Here is a 26,428-nt window from a genome sequence, read left to right as displayed (position 1 = left end):
CATAACCGGGGAAAGAAACATGATCTGATGTGATCACAGGCCATGCTTGCCAAAGTGGCTATACTTGGGTGTCACGTACCCAGGCATCGTCTCTCTCTCCTCCACCGCCAAGTGCGCGCCTGCAATGCGTAGCAGCTGCGCACAAGGTTCTTGGCCTGACTTGACAGCGACAAATAGAGGCGAGTGGTTCGCCTTGTTACGTTCGTGCACACTCGCGCCCTGTTGCAGCAGCTCCAGGAGGATCTCGGTGTTGCCAGCCACTGCCGCGAGATGCACTGCGGTGTTGCCCGCATAGTCCTTTTGCTTGAGCAATTGCGCCCCTTCGCCCTTCAGAAGATCTTTGACGAGTTTGAGCTCGCCGTTCTCGATGGCGTATCCGAGGGCCGAGAAAGCTGTTTCGCTTGGCGTAAGGTGAGATGCGGCGAAGTCGAGTGAGCCTGAGGGGTGAGAGAAGCTCTGGTGGGCAATCTCTGTCATCTCTCCGCGTAGCGATCGAGAGAGTTGCTCCTGAATTTCTTTGGTTGATAGATTAGGTTGGGCGAGGAGGTATGATACCTTAGTGAGGGCTGCTTCGGCAGTAAGATCGAGACCGAAGATAACGCCTGCACGACCAAGAACTGTGCCCGGAGCATACACAGGAGAGACAAATCCGTTAACGCATTGACTGACGTTGACGACGACAATACCTCGCTCAACAGCAGCTTTGATGATCTGTGTAAGACGACCTTCGGCGCCACCAGGGATGTTACCCATTCCAAATGTCTCGAGAATAAGACCGCGAATATCGGGCAGATGAAGAACGGCGTCAATCATTTCTGGCTTGATGCCGGGGAACACGCGCAAACAGGCGACATGAGTAGTATCGAGACCCTTTGTAACATGGAACTTGGCGATCGAGGTAGGGCGAAGGACAAGAGGCCAATTAACACTGATACCAAGACCATTGACCTTGGCGATGGGTTCGCTGTTAGGGCTGGCGAACGCCTCAAACTCTGTCGCAGAAACCTTTGCACTGCGGTTGCCGCGGTACAATCGGTGGTGGAAGAAGAGGCAGACTTCGGGGATAGTGAATGTTCCAGCGATGATAAGTGAGCCGAGAAGATTATCCACACCATCGGATTGCAGAGCAAAAATGGGCGCCTGAGATCCGGTGAGGATGACGGGCTTTCCCAAGTTCTCCATCATGAAAGAGAGTGCAGAGGCCGTGTAAGCGAGAGAGTCTGTTCCGTGGAGAATGACGAAACCGTCGAATAAGTGGTAGTTCTCTTCAACACACGAAGCCATAGCATCCCAATCATTTGCAGAGATAGAGCTTGAGTCAAGCAGAGGACTAAACTCGATAATACCGTAGCGGACATGACGGTTGTATGCTGTAGCAGGAGTGCGAAGACTGTCAATCTGTATCTTTTCTCCATCACGAACAGCGGGGAGTGTACCTGTGATATGTCAGTATATGCAAGTAACTGAGTGAGACTACCACTAAGTACCAGGGTTTGAGAAGTCATTGAATGATGGGCGAGGGGCCATTGCATTCTCCAAGAAGTTGTCGGTAGGCTGAAGACCATCTGGGCCTTGTTGCATGCAGATTGTTCCACCAGTGCCGATGATCAAGACCCGAGATTCTGGGTAACTGGTCTCGGGGACCACCACAGCGGACGGAGGGGGTGAGCCTTCTCTGCTCATTTTGACAGTGATATGAATGTATTTAGATGGATGAAAATGAGGTGGACTCGGCAGTCTGTTAATTGGTTGAGATCGGCAAATATGTATCGTAGGTGAAGTTTAGATAAGAGCAATGATAAGCCAGAACGCCTTTGTATGTCAACCGTCAAGCAATAGTTCACAAAAGACTGACTGTTGAAGAACAACGATTCACGAACAAGAAGAGGAGAAGAGGAGAATTTTATTTACGACAAATGTAACGTCCATGTGATTTATTTAAAGCAGAAGGGGGAAAACCTTGTGGACAAAGACGAAGGTATCAAGTGGATCCTTTGGAGGTTATGAAGGGGTAACAGAAACTCGATATCTCGCGGGGACTGGCGAGTTAGATGGTGTAGATTGCCAAATATGCGATAGCCTAAAATATTAGAGAAGGAAAACTATTGGTGTGAAAAATCAAGGTCGTATGAACTTGGAGGCAGTAATTATTCAATGGATCAAGAAGGACTATACAATGTTCTAGCCATGATTATTATCATCTCTATGGTGTTGAGGTTGTAGTACATAGTAGTTGGCAGGTGATCAAATGAGATTTTAACAGACGGTGAATAAGATACTAGAGATGGATATTACACGCTTAGATTGGATCACAGTTTCATTATCAAAATACTCTACAGCTAAGTATACTCTTATGTACCCAAGTAAAGATATATCACAACTCTATCCTCCATCTTTTACCCCAGAAACAATCTCCAAGACGCGGGGGAGAATGAATAATAATTATTGACTGAGTGGACGTGCGGTCAACGGGCTCTTTTTTCTTCCACCGCAATGGCTAGAAAGGCTAGAACAAAGTGGATTCTTCCTATTGGATCTCTCTTACCCTTAGGTTTGGCCTGTAGCTGTCACTGCCCGTCAAACATGTCCGATTACGGGGAGAGTTCCGTTGCAAATGCTGCAAGACCCGACGCTTGGTCTTTTTTTAGGCTGCCTGCAGCCTACAAACCAAACACCAACGCCTACGTCAGGCCGCCTAATCTACCCATTAACAAGAGGCTATGATAGAGGCTTCAGTGCCCAATACTCTGATTAGGTGCCTGTCATGGAGAGAACAATCAGGAATCATTAGGTAGAGACAAGTAGTAAAATGTTTGCCTTAGTGACTGCATGTGACGTACACACCAACGATCGCAAATGGTCCCCTACTGCAAGACAATCGCTAAAAAAGAGAGAGAATCTTGATAATGGCGATCATCAGAACCTGGAAAATGGCCAAATGGATCCAGCTGTGCAAGGGTTTGCAGGTACGTATTCTTGGAAAGCCCATCACCTTGTAACGCTAAGCTTTTCTTGACTATTCTGCCACTCGTTCAACTTGACCGCCTTCGTGCGCCTCTCTAAGTCTCTGGGCGCCTTGTACTTTATTGACAGTGCATTCAACAATCAACCGACAAACATCCATAATTAAAAACGCCCTTCCTCTCCTTATTCAAAACCCCGTCAGCGCCAATTGTTCGACCTTCCATCAAATATTAATCCCAGAACCTCGTAATTCTCTCGATTTTCCCCCGAGGCTTCACGATTTAAAAGCGATGCGATTCCTTTAAAAGAACCCTCCTAGCCTCAATCTCTAGACGCGCGCATCGTCAACCTCTCGAGCCGACTTGACTTCAACTCCCAACATCGCGCACCTCTTCGACTCGACGAGATGGAGAAATTATCAGACTCAACGCCTGATGGCACTTCGCCTCGAACTTTTGCCCTGAACCATTTAAGGCCACGATCAAGTTTCAAGGGCTGCTCGCGCATTTCTGATTATGAGCTGCTGGGCAAGCTGGGAGAGGGAACCTTTGGGTACGATTCCACGATCGCCGCAAGCCCCGCCGATTGCTACAACAACGAAATTCGATCGTTTATACTAACAGCTGTTTAGTGAGGTTCACCGTGCTCGCCTGCGCAGAACTGGCGCCCTTGTCGCTTTGAAGAAGATTATCATGCATCATGAGAAGGATGGCGTATGTCTTTGTACCACCCTGCTGAGAGAGCCACACTGACCAAGCCAAGTTCCCCATTACCGCTCTTCGCGAGATCAAGCTTCTTAAGCTTTTGTCACACAAGAACATTCTGCGACTAGAGGATATGGCTATCGAGCACCCTACCAGAGCGAGTAAGTAGTTCCGACTACCCTTTATCGATCTAACCTAACCACTCATTCAGCCGATAAGCGCAAAAAGCCTATTGTATACATGGCCACTCCCTACATGGATCACGATCTGTCTGGTCTTCTCGACAACCCATCAGTCCAGTTCAAAGAACCTCAGATCAAATGCTACATGTTGCAGCTACTAGAGGGCCTTAGATACCTGCATGACAGTCGGATCCTTCACCGCGATATGAAAGCGGCGAATCTGCTGATCAACAACAAAGGTATCCTCCAGATTGCCGATTTCGGTCTTGCCCGGCATTACGATGGGCAGACACCACAACCCGGAGTCGCCATGGGCGAGGGGAAGCGGGACTACACCGGCCTGGTCGTGACCAGATGGTACCGACCGCCCGAGCTTTTGCTGCAACTGCGGCAGTACACCCCCGCTATAGACGTTTGGGGCGTAGGGTAAGCACAGTCTGGGAATCATGATGCTTTACAGATTCTAATAAGTGATACAGCTGCGTTTTCGGCGAAATGCTATATGGAAAACCCATCTTGGCAGGCGAGAGTGATGCTGCACAACTGGATATCATCTGGGACTTGATGGGCTCTCCCAATGAAGAAAACATGCCCAGATGGAAAACACTCCCTGGCGGTGAGCACTTGAATCCTCGACCACGATCAGGCAACCTCGAGAACCGTTTCAGACAGTAAGTTGCGTCCAATACCGTGTTATTTCTCAGTGTTAACATCGTTGTCAGATACGGCTCAGGGGCGGTCTCATTACTCAAAGAGCTTCTCAGACTTGACTGGCGGACACGAATCAACGCAGTGGATGCATTGCAGCACCCCTGGTTCAAGATGCAGCCTCTGCCCCTTGAACCTCACGAGATCCCCACCTACGAAGAGAGTCATGAGTTGGACCGCAGAAAGTTCCATGATCGCAAGGCCGCTCTGCCTCCAGCTCCCAAGGGCGGAACCGTCGGCGTTGGTCCCGATGCAAACGGCGCTACAGCAGGTTTTAATAGCAACGAGCCTTACGGCAATGGCCGCAACGGTGTGAATGGAGGAAGATACCGAAACGGACCTGATGAGCGTCGTCCTGCTTGGCAACGAGAGCGAGGCGCTGGACTGCCCCCACGACCACCTCCCAACAACGATGATGCCGACTTTCGAGAGCGAGGACCCCCTAGGGCCAGAGGACCACCAGGGCCAAGAGGACCGGATGTCGACACGTACATTCCCGCCTACAATCGGGATGATCCAGGTCGACGGAGGGACGACCGCCCGCCACCACGAGATGACCGCCAACCTCCCAGAGACGACCGTCGGCGCCGCAATAGTAGAGAGGACCGCCGCTTTGACAGGGACCGTGGCACCATGAGCCGTAGCAGATCACCCAGACATGATCGATCAAGAGACCGCGACAGACCTGATCACAACGGATATCGAAGATAGAATCTTCAGCAAACGATGTCATTGGCTGATGTAAACGGATACAGAAGGGCAAAGGAGCAAGAACGACGACCAGGGTCACAACCAGGATCAGAATTACCGTACGGCGTTTCATAGGGGAATAAGTAAGATTCTAATCACATGTCGTTTCGGGCATAGCGGAACATGGCGCAACGGAATGGAACGAGAGAGAATATATCTGACGAAGCCAGGTGTCCGGCATTTAAGTGAAGCGGCATCATGAGAGATGCACCCCCCAGAGGGTTCTAACATTTTAATCCTCTGATTTTAACTAACACACGAGATATGAAATTATCCCTAGACTAGGAAGCTCGTGATCGAAACTTGGTATACCATAGCGTTCATGTACGATCAATATTCTGAATCATCGTCCTCCTCGTGAATTGTCTGTGAGAGTAAACCGCTAGTTGGTCGGCGCCTTGAGCTGGATGAGTCCAACCATTGCCATCCAAGATCTGTGTCTGAAGATAGCGAGTCTCTTCGACTGCTTGTTTCGAGCAGGTTTTCCTTGGAGCCTGATCCCTTCAGGGCGTCATCTTTCTGCATTCCAAGGTAAGATGTGATGACAGATGAGAAGATGGCTATAGTGATACCAGCTATAATGCCAACACCAGCGGCTGCACCGAACTAGAATAATGTTAGAATACGAAGATATTCTTAGAAGCTGCTATACATACAAAGGTATACAATGGCTATGAAATGTTAGCTGATTATCATATCAGATTCTGAGTCGTCAACATACCTCTAAGCCAGCCAAGAACAGCCAAACAGAACGCACTCCAGCTGCCGCGTAAGAAAACAGGTAGATGACGGGTGCAAAAATGGTAAGAAGAACATTTGCAACTATAGACAACGGAAACAAAATAAGACGAAAAGGGAAGCTGACGATAGCAAAGATGCGTAGGAAGAATGCGGACCAGTTGAATGAGAAGAGCCAGGTAAAGACGGCGACGATGATATTGAAGGCGAGAATGAAGGGTGAGATTGTCGGTGAAACTTGTTCAGCCTGTGTTGCTGCCACGACTGTGGAAGTTGGGAGCGAGTTTTCGGACATGTTGTTGGTGATGAGAAGTTGTGATGTTTTGGTATGAGAATGAGATGGGTGAGGTTGTCCAGGGAGTAAGTAAGTGAGGTAGGAATAATTACATCATTAGGTATAAGATGAAAGCGAGAAGCAAGAAGAGATCAAAGGAAGGAACTGCTAAGCTATTGATGATGAAATCAAGCGGCGTATAATATGTTGTTTACAATTAGTAGGTATCTATGATTGTAGATGTGTAGAGTAAAGGTCAGGTCTCCCAAGTTAGAAAGAAGCTCCCTTGAGCTGTTGTGGATGAGAGCTCATGTCTATCGAGATTGAGTGGAGAACTCATGGGTATGAGAGCTTGTCTGGTTGTGTTAGTAATAGCTGTTGAGTGACTTTGCAACTCGGCAATAACAAGGCGTATGCCAAAGTACCTCTGGACTGTCATCTATCAAACTCCCCACCACGACTCAGAACATCCCACCCGTTCACTTCCCTTTCCCTTCATCCATTTCAGCTCACAATCTCTCTACTGTAGAGTCTAGTCTACATCTCCACCCCCGCGACCAACGACGAACAAAACATAACAGGCGACAACTAAACCGAAATAAACGCCTCAGGGACAAACCACGAACCAACATCAACGATATCTCTTTTTTTGGTTCATCGCATTATCATACAACGAACAATACGATTCCAGCCTTTTTGGACATTACTTTGCATCTGAATCATTTATCATCACATCACATCACGCTACACAAAGTCCCCCGGATTCTCACACCAACCCTGCCGTGTCAGGCCGTTTCCTGCTCGTCCACCTCTCTATTTTCCCTGACGCAGACGCCCAATTGGCGCTGAGCGCGCAACGTACAGAAACTCCCAACAAGTCCTTATTTTTTATTCGACAACCTTACTGCGTCATTCAATTCATCCTTGACATGCTGGTGTCATTGTCCCGATAAGATACCGACAGTCCGAACGTTTTCCCCCAACAACCATCTCAAACCGAAACTCTCAGACACAGCCTCAACGATCTCCAACGCTTTTAAAGAGTCATAAGGACATCCCGTCGAGGGGATAGGAGGTAGTAAATATGGGTAACAACGCGTCTTCGTCCTCCAAGCCGACCACCCCGACTGCTTCGACTCCGGGTTCGGCCCATGGTCATCTCCATGGCCATGAATCTCCCCGCCATCATCTGCGCAAGGATGCCCGCAATATTATCACCGGCCACACGCATCGCTCTGCCGCGCCGCCGGAGCCTTCTATGGCGCAGGCTCAGGGATCGACTGTGATCAATCGCCCAAAGAGTCTGCCTCCCACCGCAGTGTCTTCTCTTAGTGGTTCTCCACATAACAACTTTACGGCCGTCCACAAGACTGCTTCCTCCTCTGATGCTAAAGCCATCGCTGAGAAGCAGGCTGCTGCTACGCCCGAGTCCAAAACTGTCGAGTCGAAATCTCAACACCGCGATGAACCGACCAAGCCCCTCGACGTCCCTTTCGAGTCTTCTTCTTTGCGATCACACCAGTCCGCCCACACCCACGAGCCTGCACTGATCCCCAACAGCAGTATTACCGATATGTATCTGACTCGGCCCCCTCGCTTACCTCTCCCGATCGACGAAGAGGTTCATACACCGGGATCTCCCATTCTAGCACCAGAGGATCAGTCGGGAGAGGTCGATCCCATGGACTCGTTAGACGCAATCACCCGCAAGAGCTCTGCCCTCAGCGCTACAACAGTGGACGAAGAGGACGGCGAGGAACTGCGCGTCGACAAGACGAGACCTGTTGTTCAGACTAGGCTGGAATGGCTTACTGGAGGCGACAAGATTTATGTGACAGGTACCATTTTTCAATGGAATCGCAAGCAACGGCTGCATCCCATGTAAGTGACATGATGCTATTTGTTATCTTCTCTGAGACATGAGGCGATCACTACGACCTCTGTGTTTCCGTGGCTGCTTTGTGGTCTCGGATCGCCGTTGTACAAGATCGTCCCCCATGCGATCCAGGAGTTGTCAAGATGTGTTTCTAAAAATGCGGTTGCTGACGTATCGCTTAGTGAGGGCCGACCTGGCTGCTTTTCGACGACAGTCTATGTTTTGCCAGGCACTCATCATGTCCGCTTCTTGGTGGACGGTATCATGCAGACTTCCCCTGATCTGCCCACAACTGTGGACTTTGGCAACAATCTTGTCAACTACATCGAAGTCAGCCCCGATGAAGCCCACAAACAACACCTTCCCGCACTCCCAGTTGCCCATCATGTCAAAGCTCAGGCCGAAGCTGCTGCGCAGGCAATCTCATCAACTCAGGAGATGGCTCCTCAATCTCCAAAGGCGCCATCCCAGCCAAAGGGCAAAGCCGTGCCACCTCCAGAAGCCTATCGCAACCAGATTCCAAAGTACCTCATCGACTTTGACCAGGCTGAGGATTCGCAGGCGTACCAATATGCAGTCAACGCAATTGAGAAACTACCAAACCCCCCTGCTCTGCCAGGCTTCCTGAGCAAGCCGATATTAAATGCAGCGACTCTTATGAAGGACGACAACAGTGTTCTCAATATGCCAAACCACACAATATTGAACCATCTTGCTACCAGTAGCATCAAGAATAACATTCTTGCTGTTTCTGCTACTACACGGTATAGAAATAAGGTATGTAAAACCATGTATAATATGGAAAGAATGATGCTTACTTGAAGTAGTATGTCACAACAATCGTCTACAAGCCCACCTCCTCAGATGAATGACGAACATGATGAACGGGTATGAGACAGATGCATAAGCTTCAACTACTGCATTTAAACATGCTGTCGGTAAAGCGACGATGTGATACTGGGACGATTGCTATGTATTAAGATATATGAGGGAATAGGCTCCACAGATGAGCGAGGATGATGCTCTTGGCTTTTAGGTTGTAGCTAGACATGAAATGAGTGGGAACCGAGTGACTGATACAAGCCAAGAAGAGGCATGTCAACATAATTGACACCATATGAGGAGAAATGAGATATTTCACAACTCAACTCCTGCAAATGAACCCAAGAACATAGTTCACGATTTTTTTATTTGGGAGAATCAATCTCTCCAATCGATAAGAACCTCATCGGTCCTAAACCTTTGTGTACATGTGCTCTCCTTCAAAGACGTTCTGAATCCCATCTCATATGCCAACAGTCCAGCGTGGGCAATCATGATTCCGTTATCGATACAGAATCTCTCGTCTGTAGCAAACACAGATCCTCCTCGCTCGCGCGCCATGTGACCCATCATCTCCTGTAACCTCTCGTTGCAGCCGACTCCTCCCACGATGAGAACTTGTGAAGATCCAACGTGCGCCATAGCTCGCTCCGTAATCTCGACCAGCATAGCAAATACCGTCTCTTGTAATGAGAAGCACAAGTCTTCAGGTGTGAAGTCTGCGCCGGCTTTCATTTGCGCAGCAAGTGCATCAGCAGATGCGAGAATGCCGGAGAACGAGCAGTCCATTCCCTTGACAGCATAAGGGAGGTCCAGCAGCTTGCTTCCCTTCTTTGCTAGCTGTTCAATATTGTACCCAGGTGCAGGATCATTGCTTATCTGGAGCGTACGGGCGAATCGATCGAGGCAGTTTCCAACAGCTATGTCGAGCGTCTCGCCAAATATTCTGTATCGTTGCTCTGCATACGCAATTACCTGCGAGTTACCACCCGAAACGTACAGCACAACCGGGTTCTCGGCACCAGTGATATATCGCCCCATCTCAATATGCCCTACGCAGTGGTTCACGCCCACGAGCGGTCTATCCCAGAGCAGACTCAACGTTCTTGCGCCCACAGCCACCGAGTTTAGCGGGGCACCCATACCGGGACCCTTTGTGTAGCAGATACAGTCTACATCTGCGGGTGTAATCTTCGCTTCGGCGAGAGCTTCACGGACGAGGCGGACGAAGTGAGCGCGGTGGTGTGCGGCTGTGTCTTTGGGAAGGAAGCCTGTTCCTGGTGGGGAAACGAATGTGTCGCGGAGGTTGGAGAGGATCTTGGTCTCGGTTGCAGTATGAAGGATAACGCCGATGCCTAGCTTGTTGGCTGAGCCTTCGCAACCGAGGGCTATATAGGAAGACTTTTTCTCGAAGGCCATGTTGCTATATTATGACCCAGGTAGGCGTTGGAAGTGAGGTTGAAGATGGAGGGATGAAAAGGTGGGGGTTATCGAGATGATGTTGTTGACGTCGATGAGGGTCTAAGTTCAGATGAGTCGCATGTGCACGGGATAGTGTATTATAGTCTAAAAAGCCTAAAGAATCAAAACAGCTATCCGTTAGTATTGTTAAAGTTTAGATCAGTTCAATATGTCCAATTTGCCAGTGCTAGACGTCAAAATCAAGAATGCGATAGGCCCTCCAATCGATAGAGGGGCAGGTTCTCTTTCTGTCAGGCCGTCTTACAACGCTGCTGGGTCAGAAAAATTGTTCTCTAAGGATTAGAACACCAAAATAAAGTAGCCTAACGGCCGGTCTAAGCTGATATAAAACGACTAAATTATTTCGTCCTTTCTATATCCCAGTAGCTAATTATGGCACCCTGACGACAAGGGCAGCAGGTTTTACAAGCCCCTCGCCTCGCTTAGATATAGCAAGTCCGACAGGCGTCATCACCAGCCACACTTTCGCTTTCTCACTGTACAGCAACTGTACGTAAAAGTGAAGGAGGGAGGGGGCGGGGGGTTCCGATTTTGCAATTTTCAGGGTCCCCAGCTAAACCATGAACGGTTCGAAAAAAGATACATGATGGTAGATCTTTAAAACAACTGTAATAAGAGACAGTGCTTTCTTTTAATATCAGAGAAAATCTTATTACTTGAATCCAGTCAATAGCTTGCAGCATATTGCTGATAAAGAAGTTTCTCCTAAGATAATTAATACTATATCTGAAGCATGGCTGTAATTACAAGCTTCAGAATCATGATGCAGAGAAAATAAAAAATATCGAGATTTTTTTCTGCATTCCTCTAATATTAATTTAGTCTCACTAGCCACAACCTGTCAAGAAAGCGACTGTTGTGGCTAACTGTTCGTGTAAATCCACCAGGCCCGGTTCGCCGGCCACTTTTCCTTCACCCGCAGCCCGCCCTCCACTCCAAAGCCTCCTCCATCACTCGCATTCTGCACAAGATCTTTCAAGTTGAGGTATTCTGTGCCTTCGTGCATAGATCTTCTGGAGGCGAATTTAGAACCTCGCTGATATGACAGGTATACTACTTTTTGTCTAATGTTTCCTCTCTTACACAACATCGAGACCCATGCTAATATGATATCAGCCAAATCCTCTCGGCCAAGCTTGGTCACCTTTTTTAACCTCGCAACTTGACTCTTCGGCTTCAGGTCTCTTACGACCAACATACAACGATCATACACTTGCATTCTGCTTGTCAGACTATTATCCTCCTGCCAACACCGAAAACCTGTCTTCGCTGAGTCGGCACATCAGATCCCGATCCCAGAGAGCTTCCCCTCAGCCTACAGCAAGCATGTCATCCGCATGACCACCTCACGCTACCACTACGACATCTTCCTCTTCTCTTACAATCACGAACAAATACGTCACGAACGATGGATGATAAGCATGGGACTGTTCTTGTTGCGGTCGTAATGTGACCGTTCTTCTTTTTTATTTTTCTCGCCTGGGCCACCAAACAGGCTCTCCCACGCTGAGGCCCGAAACCGACCACCCGCTCCTGAACTCCATGCAATGCCCTCGTCAACGACTAAATATACACGACATATTTGTTGACCGTCGAACTCGTCGACTCTGCCCGACGGTCCGCCGCTCTGTTCTTTCAATAATGGGTATAAAACAAAGATCCACCATAATCATACAATCCTCTTCCCCGCCCTTGGCTTACGATATAGCTTGGGCTGCTTGGGCCTGTTGCTGTGCTACCGCTTGCGCCTTGGCTTGCGCTTGCGCTGCTAGATGCGCCTGTGCCGCTGCTGCTGCGTGTGCTTGGGCATGAGCATGCGCCGCTGCCACCGCTGGTGATGGCAGCACTCGGTTACCCGCCTGTGCTTGCGCTGCTGCTACAGCTTCTGGGGGCACTGCCGGACGCCCTCTGAACATGTAAGGGTTCAGCGGAATCGTCGCTCGAAACTTGAGTGCTCGAGTATCAAACGGATCCACTTCATACACAGGCGGTTCATCGTCGTCCGAATCCGAGTCATACTTCCACCTATCCGATCTATCTTCACCGAGTTCCCGCGGCGGCGTTACCATACCTCTTCGGTCAATCCATAATCGGTTCAAGCGACCAATGCGCCGACGGAATGATGGCTGGCTACCCTTCGACTGCTCGCCTGACCCAGCAGTGAACTGGAAGACAGGCGGTTCACGTCTGTCGACTTGCATAGCGTCAGGCGAAATCTCGTCTACTTCCATCTCCGATGACGTTGACGCTGGAGGCGTCATCAGATACTGCGTCTTGGCTTGTCGGAACTTGAGCTCTGTGCCCTGTTCCTTGACCGGCGACAGTGGCTCTCGAGTGAGATCAATATGGTTCTGGTTCCACTTTCGGTGGTTCTGAACCTTCATTTCTATGTCGAGTCGCAGTTCAGTCTCCTTCTCGGCCAACTTGTCCGATAACAAGACAAGATCAGCATCAAGCGTTCTACCATCAGACCGTACAGGTTGCCGCAGATGGGCACCAGTCGGTTGTCGCACAACAGGGGGTTCCACAGGCTTGCGTTTTTGAGGCTGTGATGCGCGTCAGTACCAAGTGAGATTGACTCAAAACCGGGAAACATACCTTTTGGTTGACGAGATCCTCGTCCTCGCCTTTGATCCCCAGCCGAAGCTTGGTATCTTTGAGTCTTGCCCTTTCCTCAAAGATGGCACGATCCATGGACATGAGCTCTCGTTTTACCATTTCACGTTCATACGCCAAAAGAACCAATTGCCGGCCATCCTCGAGTTCACGTCGCAGTTTCTTGAGGGTTTCTGCAATCTTGTTGTCACGAGCTCTGGTTTTTCGAGTTTGGCGAGCCTCACGTCGTCTGAAACAGACGAAGGGGTCCGTATCGTCAGTCTCCTGGTGCGTCTCAAACTTGAGGCTGGGATGCAATGGCTTGTTCCCAGCTTCCTGCCGCCTTGACTTCCAGTACTCGTACACAGGTTTCGCATGTTGCAGAATGTCTGCTGAGACCGATTGGTTAATGTGGGTAAGACCTGGCAACATCATATCATACGCAGCAACGGTGTTATCCACTGCTGCGAATGGAGTTTGTTCCGTGGCAGTGTCTTCAAACACCTCCATGATACGCTCAAAGTCATCTTCAGAGAGGACCCCAGCAGCGGGCGATTTACTGTTGTACTGCTTGAGGAACTCATCGTCCTCTGTGGTCATATCATAGAGACATGTTATACACTCTTCCACTGTTTGTGAGAAGCGAATATAAGAGGAGGGTTTATGGAAAGGAACAGGGTAGAGGTCATCATAGTTGATGTCGCTCTCCTGGGGAGGAGGGACAGGAATCTCTTGATCATTGCTCGTTCCTGCCTCCTTGAGGATAGTCTGAAGATGGTATTCCTATTGTGACTGTCAGTATTGAAGCCTTGGTGGGGCAAGGTGGCCTCTGATTGGATGATAGTACCATCCAATCAAAAGAGTGCATCAAGCCATATCACGTGAGAAAACACGTGATATCATAACACGAAGAAAGAACTCACGTTTTCCTCAGCCTGTTCGACACCGGTCGCAATTTGGTTATCAGTTGTAAGGGCTTCGTACTCGCTGGGATCGATTTGGTCTTCGCGGAGGACTGGAAGCGTCGTCTTGACGTTCAACTTCTTGACGCGAACCTTGCGTGTTGACATGTTGGCAGGGGGTTAAAGGGAGGTCGAGAGAAGGGCGGTCAGGCGGCGGAAAAACCGCAAAAAAAAGCGATCAAGTCATAAAACGGGGTCTATTAAGTTAAAATCGTGCCAAAACTCGATGCAAAAGGTGGTATTATAGCCTGTTTTCGATGGCAGCGTAGTCGGGCTCGATGGGGTGACGTTGGGGATTTGTTTTGGCGCGCAAAGTTTTTTCGCTGCACGGAGTTTTTGGCAAGGGAGAGTGCCTTTGGCTGGCAGAGCGGGACAACTGAGTCTGATGACGGTGTGCAATCGGGAGGGGTCGAGGTCACTCTACAGCACTTTTCTGCGTACAGAGTACTTCGGACGCTCGGACCAATGCCTCCTTATTTTTTGGGGCAGCCCGGAGTCACCGTAACAGACGGCAGCGCATGATTTGTGCTGCTTGGTAGGCGCTTTTCAGTGGTGCTAGCTGCCTGATAGCGCACACTCTCAGTGGATGCAAGCGCTGGAAACAAAGAATGCTTGTTTGCTGACCAGACGACTGCGTATAAAACGGAGTTGAGTAAAACGGTGATGTGTGTAAGTGCTTGTTTTTTCTGTGCAAATACAATAAGTAAAACTCCTCTTTATTATTTATGTAGCTGCCCATTACCCAAAGTCGAGATGCTCTTTGTTCTTGAAATCATATTGTCTTGCACCCATCTAAAGATGATTTAATCTGATTGCTGACGGTATCACCAGTAACAAAACGGCATGCATTAAGTAAGGTCACCGTAAAATCGTGGAAGCTAAGCTGGAGGCCTAGTCGCTCCCCCGCCCCGCTAGGTAATTACCCCTCTGCGCACCTGCCCCTTTGCGCAGAAGAGCAGAGCAGAGCAGCAGATAGGTCGGTCTAGAATTACCTTACCTAAACTTGGGTAGCGGCTGAACAGTGACAGTGACAGTGAGACTTGCAATTCAGCCTTATCACCAAACTTTGTATTAATCTAACATAACAGGACAGCTTATATCGATTAACCCGACGACATAACTCGAGCTCGACCGATACAAATCTTTTCCTCTTCACCTCTCGAACTCGCTTCACGTTGCCAAAATGGGCAACACTACCAGCGCAGTCCTGGACAACCTCGTCCAAGGATCCAACTGTGAGGAAACCCTGCCCTGGGAACTGACCTCAACGCACGGTTGGGGGAGGGGTCTTTTGGTGTGATATCATATGCTGAGATGTGCGATATCTAGTCGACAGAGAAGAAGTTGATCGTCTGCGAAAGCGATTCATGAAATTGGACAAGGTGCGCGAGCTTCCCGACTTTTTGGCTCATGATGGAGCTTGGTCATATTGGTCATGCTCTTGGCTATGATGGCGAGATGCGCAAGGCTGGAGCATATGACCTCTGCGTTGAACGAGTGCAAAAGACTAACTCGTCTCTTCTTTCTAGGATAACTCCGGTACGATCGAGCGCGATGAATTCCTCAGTCTTCCCCAGATCTCTTCCAACCCTCTGGCAACACGGTTCGTCCGCCACACCTTTCTCGCAATCTACAACAAGCTAACCTAGCTTTCTCCCAGAATGATCGCCATCTTCGACGAGGATGGTGGCGGTGATGTCGATTTCCAAGAATTTGTTACAGGTCTTTCGGCATTCAGCAGCAAGGGAAACAAGGAGCAGAAGCTTCACTTCGCCTTCAAGGTCTACGATATTGACCGTGACGGCTACATCAGCAACGGAGAGCTTTTCATCGTCCTCAAGATGATGGTTGGCAGCAACCTTAAGGACCAGCAGTTGCAGCAAATCGTTGACAAGACCATTATGGAGGCCGATCTTGACAAGGATGGCAAGATTAGCTTTGAGGAGTTCACCAAGATGGTGGAGTCTACCGATATCAGCATGAGCATGACTGTTGGTATGTTATCTGGAATCATCCCGATGTCTGAAGGAGCGCCATCATGTGTATACTTGATGAGATCGGGAACGTTGATGAATTGATGCTAACAATACTACAGACCAGTTCTAAACGAGCATTCATGACAGGGTGTGCAGAGGGTTGTGGTATAAACGTTGAACGTTGCTATGGACTCGATGTCCATCGTCCTTACAAGGACTATGTGGACGTGGACAGTGATGGGCTTGAATCACCTAGCGAATTTACAAATACAATTACAAATACGATCATGAATTAACGTCTCCGGTTACAGCATCTCTGCCTGTTTTCATTGAGCTCCGACGAGCTACAGAACATCTCATTATCGCCGAGGTCTTGGTTCAGGGTGTAGACCTGGTTGTCGACGAGCAAAGTGCACGCCCAAGTTGCACTATTCTACCATCTTTGGATCAATTGCAATTGCAACAGATTGTCTTATGGTTGACTACTTCAAGTCCTGGCTCTATAAACTACTTGAACTGGCAATCGAGGTTCATGGATTCCAACCACGCCTGACTGGGGAGCAGGTGGGTAACAAAAGAATTGTCCTTCAAGGTTTAGGCTACTACAATAAAGTAGCCGAAGTGTGAGTCTAAACTGACATAAAGTGACCAAGTTATTTCGTATCTTATGCTTCTGGGGGCCAATTCTTCTAATGCCCCAGGAGGGAGTTCCAAGCACAAAAGTGCTATTAATTCTAAGGTCCAAGACTGACTAGATTACATGTATCAACTTGCCAACGATACTTCTGGACACCAGGTCCCTGGAATATGTTCGTTCATACATCTCGTATGAACAAAACAGTCATCAGATAGCCAAATCCCTCAGCTAGCTCCAAGTGTTGCCTTATTGACAGTGTCGCGATGGATTAACGGTGAAAACGAGACCTCAAAAGCCATACCGCTGCACGCCCAGGGAGAGCCAACGAGTCAGAAACTCACCATCAAAATCTCAAAGAACCAAGCAGAATTGTTCTAAGCAGTTCCAAGATACACGATGTGAGTAGGAGTCTTTATAGTACCGTTTATATGTCGGCGTTACTCATATTCTGTTGACTTCCTCACTTATGCTAAGCTCACTCGCCATTATATGTTTTAAAGGTCAACTTCCTCATATAACAAAACCTTGAAGACTGTTCCTCCCAGTTCAAATCTCCTATAGTATATACAATGTGACTGACGGGATAGCATCACTCATGTAGGAGAACATCATTTTGATATCTACAGCTCATGCAAAGGAGTCATCTAACACGACAACAATATGAATAAGTTTACTCTACAATTGCAATATACCTTTCGGCAGAAAGGGTTTGGAAAAAGGATACCATTATTCTCTACAGCAGATATACCAGAATGAGATATCAACACCCCCAGATACAAGGACGGTAGTAACACGACACTCATGAATGAGAGGGTACCAGTACAAGATACATGGTTGAAGTTACACCGAGAGATCATAGATCCCTGTCCCGTTCTGGAGGCATATGCAAAGTTGTGGCCACAGAATCAAGCATGTACTATACCACAGACTGCACGTCGTGGAACTCAAAATCTGTAGCTAGCAGCCTTAAACAAAAAGGTAAGGCTGATGATACTCTCCTCGCCGTAGCACATAAGCTTAGTGACGATGAAGTGATCACTGCAGGTGAAGATGAGTAGAAACAGGTATGTGTATCCGAAGCATCCAGAACTTGTAGATACTGACTTCATGGCATGGATTTCTGGCCAATAAAGTATTTCACTGGTTCTGAATGCGGATGCTCGACTGTTGCAACCCAGAGAGAATTGTACATAGTTTGCCTTGCCTTCTAAGAACACGATCCCTGGCTTCGGTCAAGATGGTACACGGCTCTTCAACTACGTTAAGCATCAAGAGCTCCAGAGGTCTACCTGTTGTCTCTCATGGATACATATGTCATCTCATATCCGGGATAGCTTCAGAACCACCTACCTTTTATTTCCAGGCCCAGGGGCAGAAGACGACACTTTTGTCTCCATTGTAAACAGCAAGTCTCAGTTTCTTTAACACTATGTAACCACGTTCAATGCTGGGTATCCGCGGAATCAAGCGCCATCTTCTTCAGGGCAGTCTCAGAGAATTATGACAAGCGTCACAGATACAAATTAACTCGTCGGTCTAGTTCACTTCATCATTCCGCTTTACATAGTCCAAATAGGTATCTCATAATAGCACACCAACAGCGGGTGTTCTTATTGAGTTGCATTGAGCATCTTGCTCCAGGAGCACAACCTCCGGGGCGTTGCGCGGCGAGATCACGACAGTCAAAGGGAGACAATGGACTTGCGATGCCCATGTCATGATGTTATCAATGAACCTTATACATGGTGAGACAAGGCGCAAGTGATACCTTACACCCACAGCCACTATCGCTACCACTGCCATGGCATCCTGGGCCGCCATGTCTGAGACCGAGTCGGGAGCGGGCATTGCCGGTCGATCCCCCGGCTCCGGGCCCGGTCAGCATAGTGAACTTAGCCCTGGCCCAAAAGACCGGTCCCGATGCTGGCATGATACATGCCGATGATCGTCGGGTCTTACTCGCAGATATGTATGGCGTCAAAAGTATTGAAAATGCTACAAAAGGGTTGGGAAGGCAACCTTTGAAGAAGCAAAGAGTCCCTTGTCTTACAACGCCACGAATGACACGGGAGGAATCAGTGCTGGGATCACGGTCTCCAGAAACTCGGTACAGTACCACACTCTATCAGACTCAAGGCATGGCAATCCATGTCTGGAAGATCGTCTTTACTGGGGCTTGCTTGCACGCCTTGCGACCAGTGCACAAAGAGAAACACGGCAGCTAAATCTTGGTTGCACGAAACATCGGTTGCATGTTTCGTACTCCGAATTGGCTTTAATCATGCAAAAGCGTACAACACTGTACAGAAAGCAAGATGTAGGGGTCATGATGGTGAGGCTGATGCAGCAAGCTTGTCGGCCAGGAATTAGTCTCATTTGTCGATCAGGATGTAACCCCATCTCTGTAGGGATACGGGTGGATGAGATACATCTCACCTGATCAAACAGGTTAGATTAGTTTCTTGAAATGTTTTGTTTTTGTTTCTCATCCCTTCTCCCTTGATTGTATCCGGCAATAATGGATTAGAAAGGGTGTATTTGGTGGCTGCAGTGAAAATGACCCGTCACATTTGCAGGATGGTGTCGTAGATTTTGGGCGCCCCGACAGTTTGGAACAGCGAACAGACGTCGTCGGTTGTGCTAGGGGGGCGTTAAACAGCCGATAGACGAGTCACGGAAGACTAATTCCGAAATCTGATTCGCAAGAGGGAACGCGACGTGGGAAAGGTGTGTAGGTAGCTCGCCGATCTGATCTGATAAAGGGCTTGTAAGCGACGATAGGCCCGCTTCACTAGGTGACATTATCAGTGGAATCGACTAGGGATCTCAGACAAGTCCTTTGACTTGTTCGCAGTCCCATTCTTGGCTGGCCGTCAAGACCAAACATCCATGGTTCAGCCCTTCCTCAAGGGTGAAGACGAACCAAAAGCGTGGATTCACAGGCATGAACAGTCTGTTCAATTCGCTAATTGGTTACCAGCATCCGCTCAGCTGGAACGCCCACGCAGGGAAGCCCCCACAGTAGACGGCACAGTACGGCGCAGTCAGAAAGCTGCATGAGTAGGGGATATGGAGCTGTTGTTTTCCAATGATTCAGTCAGCTTCAAATTCCATATCAGAAAAGGCTGCTCGAGGGAGACGAGAGCGGACTAATGCCCAACGATTCAGCGGTCAGGCGTAGTAGTGTGGAGTTGAGCTTAACATGGGATGTCGGTCACGCTCGAGTCCGCTATCTGTAAGCCCGAAGTCCGGCACAGACGGAAAGGAATGGTTGTGATGGCTGGGGAACAAAAGCAAGCGCCGAGAGCTCCATGAATGGAGCAATTGGGTTAGGCTTGACCCAGCCTCGAATGGATACATCAAAGGATCAGATGACAGCGGCAAGTTGCTGCCCGATGCATGATGGTTGACATGTTGACATGTTGAGCTGGGTCTGGACGATTCAGGACGACATTACACGCCCCCGACCTCATGTCAGGAAGTAGGAGCACCGCCTCTTCAAAGTCGACGTCAAAAGGGCGGAGTCGAAGTTAGGCGTCGACATAGTTGGGCTCTGATGTGATAAGATGTGGTGTGTGTGTGTGTGTGAGTTGATGCTTCTTTTTTCGAGAGGATTCTTGTAAATATGATCAGTTGCTGTTTTAGAAAAGTTGTGGTAGTAAAGCATGAGCTGCTATTCGACAATTGTGTTTCAGCCTCGTTTGGCTGCGTCGCATTGGATCGCATCAGCGAGTGGCAACGTGATCGACGTTAGGGCGTCCACAGCCGTTGGACATCAAACAACCGCGGATCTTGCTTGTCCAAGCATAGATTCTTGATTGTGGCGAGTGCGTGAGGATTGGGAACAATCAATTGGGCTGATATTGGGTAGGGCGACATGAAAGACGGGCAACTCTGCTCTTCGCTTCGCTTCGCGACTTCGGTCTTGGCTTCCTTTCGTTTCTATCTCTTTTTTAGCCGTCGGCAAAGTAAGTGAAAGCAGTGGTCAGTTACTTGAGGCTTGATGCTGGTCCTGTAGTACAAGAGCATGCAGTAGTTTGGGCGGGGTACAGCATAGGGACAACCCACACAAGAAAGAAAGGGCGACAAAAGAAAAGAATCAGTCTTGTCAGGCGGACGAGGCGGCCGTGCCATTTCCACGCCAATTAATTGACTAAACTGATCACGTTGATGGGAAAAAGAAGAAAAGTTGGATGTAAAGGTCAAGACTGAAGCCTGAGCAGAGAACACCCCCGCCTATAATACGGGCAAGTATAGGAGGGGTCTATCCCGTCCAGCCCGCCTCGCTCTTTCCTCGACTGAGCCAGCTGAGTTTAAGCAGTTACGAACCAATCAGGACACATGATGGCGACGGGCAAGTAACTACTTACAGAGCATTATAGGGTCTGAGAGCCTGACGGCAAAGAGTCCGTTCGCTACTATCGCCGTCTAATAAACTCTACTATGAAAAACACGTCAGTAATGGGATCATGAAGGTGGCTTTGCGACCTCGTGTTTACGTATTTCCATTGTTAGCTCTGTAACGTTGTTTCTACAGGAGTTGGAGAGTTTAGACTACTACAGATACTGAACTCAAGTTAGTGAACTACTAGACTAGTAGGTACTGAGGTTATCTTTACAACTGCCGAAGTGTGTCGACCAGTCATCTATCATTGCATATGTCAGACAAATGCACCAGCAAAATTACTAGATGCCTTTGCCAATCGTACATCTCTCGTCTGCCTAAATCGAAACCCGCGTGGTCTTCGCGACTCAGTTCAAGCAAGGATATGCTTGGTAACTACTGTAGGTATTGGAGGTAAACAGAAACAAACTCGTCAGCAACTCACGGCTTGCTTCCGCGAGAATCTAATACCTCAACTACCTGTACAATGGTAGACTCTAGATCCACTGAGCTATTTCCGAATGTAACTGAGCATGTTTTTTTCCCTCTGTTTTTCCAGCCCCATGATTTTGTTGGTGAAGTTGTTTCTTTCCCACTTACTTCCCTTTTGGTAAGAGAAGTACGTACAGTACACTATCTCCACTTGACTCGCGTATCCTTCTAAAACCACACACCCTCAAGCCACACATGATTCATTGGCTCACAGTGACCGCTTGTACCTGCATAAAAGCCACTTTGCGGGAAGGCAACCGACTCGACTCGTCTCGTTTCCTGTTTCTGTCTGTACTTTTTGTCTGTACGGGTACGTACCTTTTTTCTTCTTCTTTAGGTACTTTTCTCTCTCTCCCCATAAACAATTAAATGTATCCGTAAATGCGCCACTCTCTTGCAGTTCAGCTCAACTTATCAAGACGCCCGTCCGTCTTTGACAGGCTGCACCGTACTCTACATATGGTGGCATTGGTTTGCATTAGTATCTTTTTCTTTTTCATCCCTGCTTTAGCGGTAAAGCAATAATAGACGAATAGGGCTCGACTTGTCAACATCGGTTATGCATCTTCGGTTTCGGAGACTTGGATAGAAGTTGGAGTGGTTTCTGTTTCTATTTCTGGTTGGCATATGATTACATGCATGCAAGAGATACAGTGCAGTAGATGCACTCTGAAGCTACCTAACCCGCTGATCTTAACCAGCCTCTTGTTGGGTATCCAGTCCAGTACATAGTGCAGCCCTCCTATTCATCACTATCACACAGGACAGTCGGTGAACTCGATAGAGTCACCGAATGTTCTATCGGTGTGCTATCGTTGAGCATAAAACGAGGCGATTTCAAGGCATCAGCATGTCTAGGATATTTACCCAAAAACAGGTACTACTATAGCTACATAGTCTGGGCAGGGCTGTCAACTTGTTAGCGTTCGATACACGAACTCAACCTCCACAAACAAACTACCAGCCACTCCCGTCTGTAGAGGCAACCAATAAATGAATCAGACTAACTACAAAGATAAAAGGGAAACAGCTTAAAAAGACAAACCAGTTTAATTACTAGTAAAACTAGTTTAAATAAAAGTGTCAGTAAATCTTTCGATAACCCACATACCCAGGTTGAAGCTCAGATACTAAAACATTCGCCTAACAAGTAGGTTGGTTCATCATCAAGAGTCAGCTATTTTGTTGTTACAGCATAGTTAATCTAGGTATGTTGTCACTGCAGAAAGCAGACAAGGCCAGGTACTATAATTAATTACTCAGCTTTGTCGCGGGGAATCAAAACAAGCCCGCTTTTGTTCGCAAGCAACACCCTTGATTGGGAATTGTCCCGAAGGCAACTCCCGTCAATTAATTCTCCCTTCCCCCTGGCACAGCTCAGCACTGTACAGTACATACTGCTGCACAGCCGCTGGTGCTGGTAAAGGTACAGGTACTGATTGCCCTTGTTCTCTGCCTGTCTGTCTTGGCCGTACCAGGGTACGCAAGGTTCCTCTTACATGGGCTTAACCCATGTCTTGTCGCCATCAACCGACCGATCTACTGTCCATCCTCGCCCTCGTTAGGCAGTCCATACCTTGGCTAACTAGTAACTAACAGCTTACATTGCGGGGAGAACGCCAAGCTTCAGGTACGGGCATTCTATACGGATACAGCACTCCAGAAGTCCTCCATATCCGTGCTTTACTTTGGACCGTTATACTACATAGCCATGTAGGTAGGGATCCATTACATTACATGGCGTTGGGCAGAAACCATCACACCGTCACTCTCGACACAATTGACATGTCATCGTCATGGTCAACTCCACCGGGGATAGCCAACTTTGCCGGCGGTAATAGTATAGTATAGTACAACCCAACACTTCTATGGCTTCTATGTCAAACATGCGCCCCTGGTATTTTCCATCTAACGTTAACTGGCAAGCCCGCGAGGACTCCCAGGTCCGCTCCACTCTTTTCATACATAGTACAGCCTCTCAAGATCAACTTTACCCAGTCCCAGACCGACCCAAATCCAAACACAAACACAAACCCCATGACCAGCCCTTCTAACCCAAAGCAAGGCGGTAGTAATAATACAGTGCTACCAAGTCTGTGTTGGAGCCTGATAAAAGAAAAGAAGGGATGAAAAAACGACCAATTCGACCTGTCCATCCTATACCGTCCCGTCCCGTCAAAAACCTGACTTCTGCACTCCATCTGTAGGGAGACTTGATGCGAGTCTGAACGCCTTGTCCCCAAATAAAAATCATTAACCACGCGCCCGTCCATGCCTATTCCACTTCCAGTCCTCTTTGTCGTGACCAACCATGTATCCATTACCATAGCACAGAGTGGTAAACCGTACCCTCTTTTCCTGTGAACCCCGCCATGCAATCGTGATTGTAGTTACTATGCCTTGATGCACTGCCAGTTGATACCGGCAGGACGCACGCCAGTAATGTCAAAGAAAATCGTAAACCAGCCCAATAGACCTCCACCCTTCAAAGGGAAGTGGTGGTAAGCATGATGCGCGCAACAAAACAGTCGTATACCGAAATGTGAAAACAGAATAGCTGCGTGGTACAACGCAACAAGCCCGCCACAAGATCAAGAAACTCCAAGGTTCTGAGAGTCCTTGTGAGGAACCTTGTGCAGTCTGTTAAAGAGTGTTTATCGATTGCTGCTTCCACTGGCTTCTTCTGAGGCTTCATATAGATCTAGAATGTCCTCAAGAACTGACAAACTGCGTTAGCACATTGTCCAACCCCAACAGTACAACTGCACATGCACATACCTGCTGTTATTTGATCTTCCCACACTCCATACTGGTAATCTACCAGACCGTGCCGTTCGATACCATCGCATAACCGAATCAACTCATTGCCCATTTTCTTGATCATAGCTTTTGATACTATGGTTTGTGATCTCGAAAGCTGTTGAGAAGAGGACATAAGCTCTATCTGCTGTTGGCCTAGTCCTAGCCAGGCGTGGTTGAAGTCGTTCCATAGTTGAATACGATCAGCATGAAGGTTGGTATCGTCAAGGTTGAGGCCTAAGTTAGATGATTAGTCCTGTTATTCTCTCCATTTTCCACTTTCGCCTTAGGGAGGCCGACGACAGTGATGTACATACCCAGATCGGCGACTTGAGACAAAAGCCAACTGGTGACGCTAAGTAATGTCTCAGATGCGCTTTCGAGAGATCCATTAAATATATCCTGGAATATGTTCCCTAGTTGCCGCTGGTAGCTAACCCATTTCTCCTCAAGGGCGCCTTCTGCGTATTCGTGGTCCTCTGTCATAGAGACATCGGCGCTTGCTGTCGCTTGTGGCATTGCGCCCACATTAGACATGCTGTTGCTGGCGTAACTCATGGCATTGCTTTGCTGATAAACATTTGCGGATCCGCTTGAGCTCTGTGTTGATTGATGCAGGCTCGGACCAGCTGCGCTTCCCGTTTCGGATCCAAAATAGGTTGAGGCAACCTCTGGTGTCATCATCTGCAGAGCTGCAGGTTGCCGCGAACTGAAATGTTGCGCATCGTAAACGGGATTTTGCGGGTTCGGTTGAGCAACGTTATACATCATCGTGGCTGCATTACCGTAGCCACCAAACCCTTGCTGCTGGCGTGAGTCGTGGCCATATCCAGAGCCATAGGCGATTGCTGTTCCGGGCATATTTGCCGTTGAGAAAGATGAACTGGGTTCCGAGTAGTAGCTGCTGTAGTTGCCGTCAGCTCCCATGCCACGCCCTGACGAAGAAGAGGTAGCAAGGGATGCAGGGCGATATCTATCGTTGGAGACTCCAGCAAGTGAACGGCGCTGCTGGGATGGATCGTGTAGTGAATATCTCTGATTGGGGTTTGAATGAACCAATGGCTCATTCTGCCTCCTTAATCGGCTCGTGTCGTCCATGCCCCGAAGACCTTGGATAGCATACGACCCTGCCGTCGCTCCCAGTCGATGGGTGGTCGGTAGCACTGGGGACTGTAAGGCAGCCAGTTTCAATGATCCGAAGGGGTTAGAGGGTAGTAGAAGCTATATCGATGTTGGGGATGAAAGCTCCTTTGTGCTGGACGTGAGGGTCTCGGTGCAGGATAGATAATGCACAGTTGAGCTGTTGATGATGCTGGAGGGGTCACCGCGGGGTCGTAGAATAGGTGAAGCCCACTCGGGGAGTCGTCGCGATGATCGATAGTCGGGGGTGTGTTGAGGCAGGGAATGGATGGCTAGTTAGACGGGATAGTAACCAAGTTGAAAGGACAAACGCTTTAAGAAACAGGGTGCCGCCGGCCTATTATTCGCAAACAAAGCTCGACTGTTTACTGATCAGGCAAGGGAGCTGATGGCTCAGCCGGGGACCTGGGTAGCAATGTAGTTTATCAAGTCGGATCCCAATCGTAAGCTAGAGCTTAGCGCGTTCATGCCCGGTAAAGGCTGGATGCCGAAAAAGATGACGAAGAGCAAGGCGTTAGGCCTAAGTAGCTTGGTCTGGGGCTTTGGGCCCAGGGCTGATTGCGGATGAGTTGTCAAACGGTCGTCTCGCCCGTCTACAAGGAGGATCCCGGTGAAAGCCCCATGTAAGAGACCTTGAGCATGAGAAGCTCGAGCCCACTGCGATCTGCTGGGACCAATACCACGCAACAGGGTCTCGACGAGGGAGCAGGCTGGTGCTCTTAGGAAAAAGCTTTTCACTAAGCCGGTACGGGCGTCAGAGTCCGCCGGGTCGTAGTCGTGACGACTTGTAGGTCACGCTGAGGAGTATGTAACTGACAATAACTACTAAAGGACAAGAGTGAAATGTCGAAGGGTCGACGGTGGGTCGCGGGAATAGATGTGAATCGAAGATGACGAAACTCATAAATGGTAAACAAAGGATAGCCAAGGGATCTATATAGCG

The 26,428-nt window shown here is 48.6% G+C and overlaps 9 protein-coding genes across 9 annotated transcripts; 4 read left to right on the top strand and 5 right to left on the bottom strand.

Moving 5' to 3' along the window:
* Positions 1 to 33: 33 nt before the first annotated feature.
* On the bottom strand, positions 34 to 1,683 carry B0J16DRAFT_264482 (asparaginase-domain-containing protein; the record flags this gene model as incomplete). Its single annotated transcript, XM_046123360.1, has 2 exons — positions 34 to 1,436; positions 1,488 to 1,683. The coding sequence occupies 2 exons, from the start codon at positions 1,681 to 1,683 to the stop codon at positions 34 to 36; spliced, it is 1,599 nt and encodes a 532-aa protein (XP_045985039.1).
* Positions 1,684 to 2,310: 627 nt separating this feature from the next.
* On the top strand, positions 2,311 to 2,912 carry B0J16DRAFT_338868 (uncharacterized protein). The gene has a single exon (XM_046127492.1). It carries the CDS (start codon positions 2,494 to 2,496, stop codon positions 2,722 to 2,724), a length of 231 nt encoding a protein of 76 aa, XP_045985038.1. The 5' UTR covers positions 2,311 to 2,493; the 3' UTR covers positions 2,725 to 2,912.
* A 367-nt stretch (positions 2,913 to 3,279) lies between these two features.
* B0J16DRAFT_108213 (Serine/threonine-protein kinase bur-1) lies at positions 3,280 to 5,454 on the top strand. The gene is made up of 6 exons (XM_046121394.1): positions 3,280 to 3,516; positions 3,596 to 3,677; positions 3,727 to 3,829; positions 3,880 to 4,276; positions 4,330 to 4,521; positions 4,573 to 5,454. The coding sequence occupies exons 1-6, from the start codon at positions 3,371 to 3,373 to the stop codon at positions 5,267 to 5,269; spliced, it is 1,617 nt and encodes a 538-aa protein (XP_045985037.1). The 5' UTR covers positions 3,280 to 3,370; the 3' UTR covers positions 5,270 to 5,454.
* On the bottom strand, positions 5,454 to 6,424 carry B0J16DRAFT_108209 (uncharacterized protein). The gene is made up of 3 exons (XM_046121392.1): positions 6,030 to 6,424; positions 5,965 to 5,979; positions 5,454 to 5,914 (listed from the first exon to the last, which is right to left on the bottom strand). Exons 1-3 carry the CDS (start codon positions 6,339 to 6,341, stop codon positions 5,639 to 5,641), a joined length of 603 nt encoding a protein of 200 aa, XP_045985036.1. The 5' UTR covers positions 6,342 to 6,424; the 3' UTR covers positions 5,454 to 5,638.
* Positions 6,425 to 7,287: 863 nt separating this feature from the next.
* B0J16DRAFT_108044 (5'-AMP-activated protein kinase beta subunit, interation domain-containing protein) lies at positions 7,288 to 9,232 on the top strand. Its single transcript, XM_046121389.1, has 3 exons — positions 7,288 to 8,201; positions 8,379 to 8,973; positions 9,024 to 9,232. The coding sequence occupies exons 1-3, from the start codon at positions 7,405 to 7,407 to the stop codon at positions 9,066 to 9,068; spliced, it is 1,437 nt and encodes a 478-aa protein (XP_045985035.1). The 5' UTR covers positions 7,288 to 7,404; the 3' UTR covers positions 9,069 to 9,232.
* B0J16DRAFT_108191 (glycoprotease family-domain-containing protein) lies at positions 8,997 to 10,912 on the bottom strand. Its single transcript, XM_046121391.1, has one exon. The coding sequence runs from the start codon at positions 10,435 to 10,437 to the stop codon at positions 9,397 to 9,399; it is 1,041 nt and encodes a 346-aa protein (XP_045985034.1). The 5' UTR covers positions 10,438 to 10,912; the 3' UTR covers positions 8,997 to 9,396.
* Positions 10,913 to 11,958: 1,046 nt separating this feature from the next.
* On the bottom strand, positions 11,959 to 14,359 carry B0J16DRAFT_108134 (enhancer of polycomb-like protein 1). Its single transcript, XM_046121390.1, has 3 exons — positions 14,019 to 14,359; positions 13,099 to 13,878; positions 11,959 to 13,046 (listed from the first exon to the last, which is right to left on the bottom strand). The coding sequence occupies exons 1-3, from the start codon at positions 14,163 to 14,165 to the stop codon at positions 12,198 to 12,200; spliced, it is 1,776 nt and encodes a 591-aa protein (XP_045985033.1). The 5' UTR covers positions 14,166 to 14,359; the 3' UTR covers positions 11,959 to 12,197.
* A 657-nt stretch (positions 14,360 to 15,016) lies between these two features.
* B0J16DRAFT_338853 (uncharacterized protein) lies at positions 15,017 to 16,337 on the top strand. The gene is made up of 5 exons (XM_046127491.1): positions 15,017 to 15,292; positions 15,387 to 15,439; positions 15,587 to 15,660; positions 15,718 to 16,052; positions 16,153 to 16,337. The coding sequence occupies exons 1-5, from the start codon at positions 15,241 to 15,243 to the stop codon at positions 16,161 to 16,163; spliced, it is 525 nt and encodes a 174-aa protein (XP_045985032.1). The 5' UTR covers positions 15,017 to 15,240; the 3' UTR covers positions 16,164 to 16,337.
* A 7,699-nt stretch (positions 16,338 to 24,036) lies between these two features.
* On the bottom strand, positions 24,037 to 25,660 carry B0J16DRAFT_108024 (uncharacterized protein). The gene is made up of 3 exons (XM_046121388.1): positions 24,663 to 25,660; positions 24,325 to 24,582; positions 24,037 to 24,265 (listed from the first exon to the last, which is right to left on the bottom strand). The coding sequence occupies exons 1-3, from the start codon at positions 25,441 to 25,443 to the stop codon at positions 24,201 to 24,203; spliced, it is 1,104 nt and encodes a 367-aa protein (XP_045985031.1). The 5' UTR covers positions 25,444 to 25,660; the 3' UTR covers positions 24,037 to 24,200.
* Between the last annotated feature and the right edge of the window lie 768 nt (positions 25,661 to 26,428).

Source organism: Fusarium flagelliforme (genome assembly GCF_020744385.1).
Source record: "Fusarium flagelliforme strain FIESC 12 MPI-CAGE-AA-0113 chromosome Unknown B0J16scaffold_3, whole genome shotgun sequence".
NCBI classification, from domain to species: Eukaryota; Fungi; Ascomycota; class Sordariomycetes; order Hypocreales; family Nectriaceae; genus Fusarium; species Fusarium flagelliforme.
Note: the sequence above shows the minus strand (reverse complement) of the source record. Positions and strands in the feature narration are given on the sequence as shown.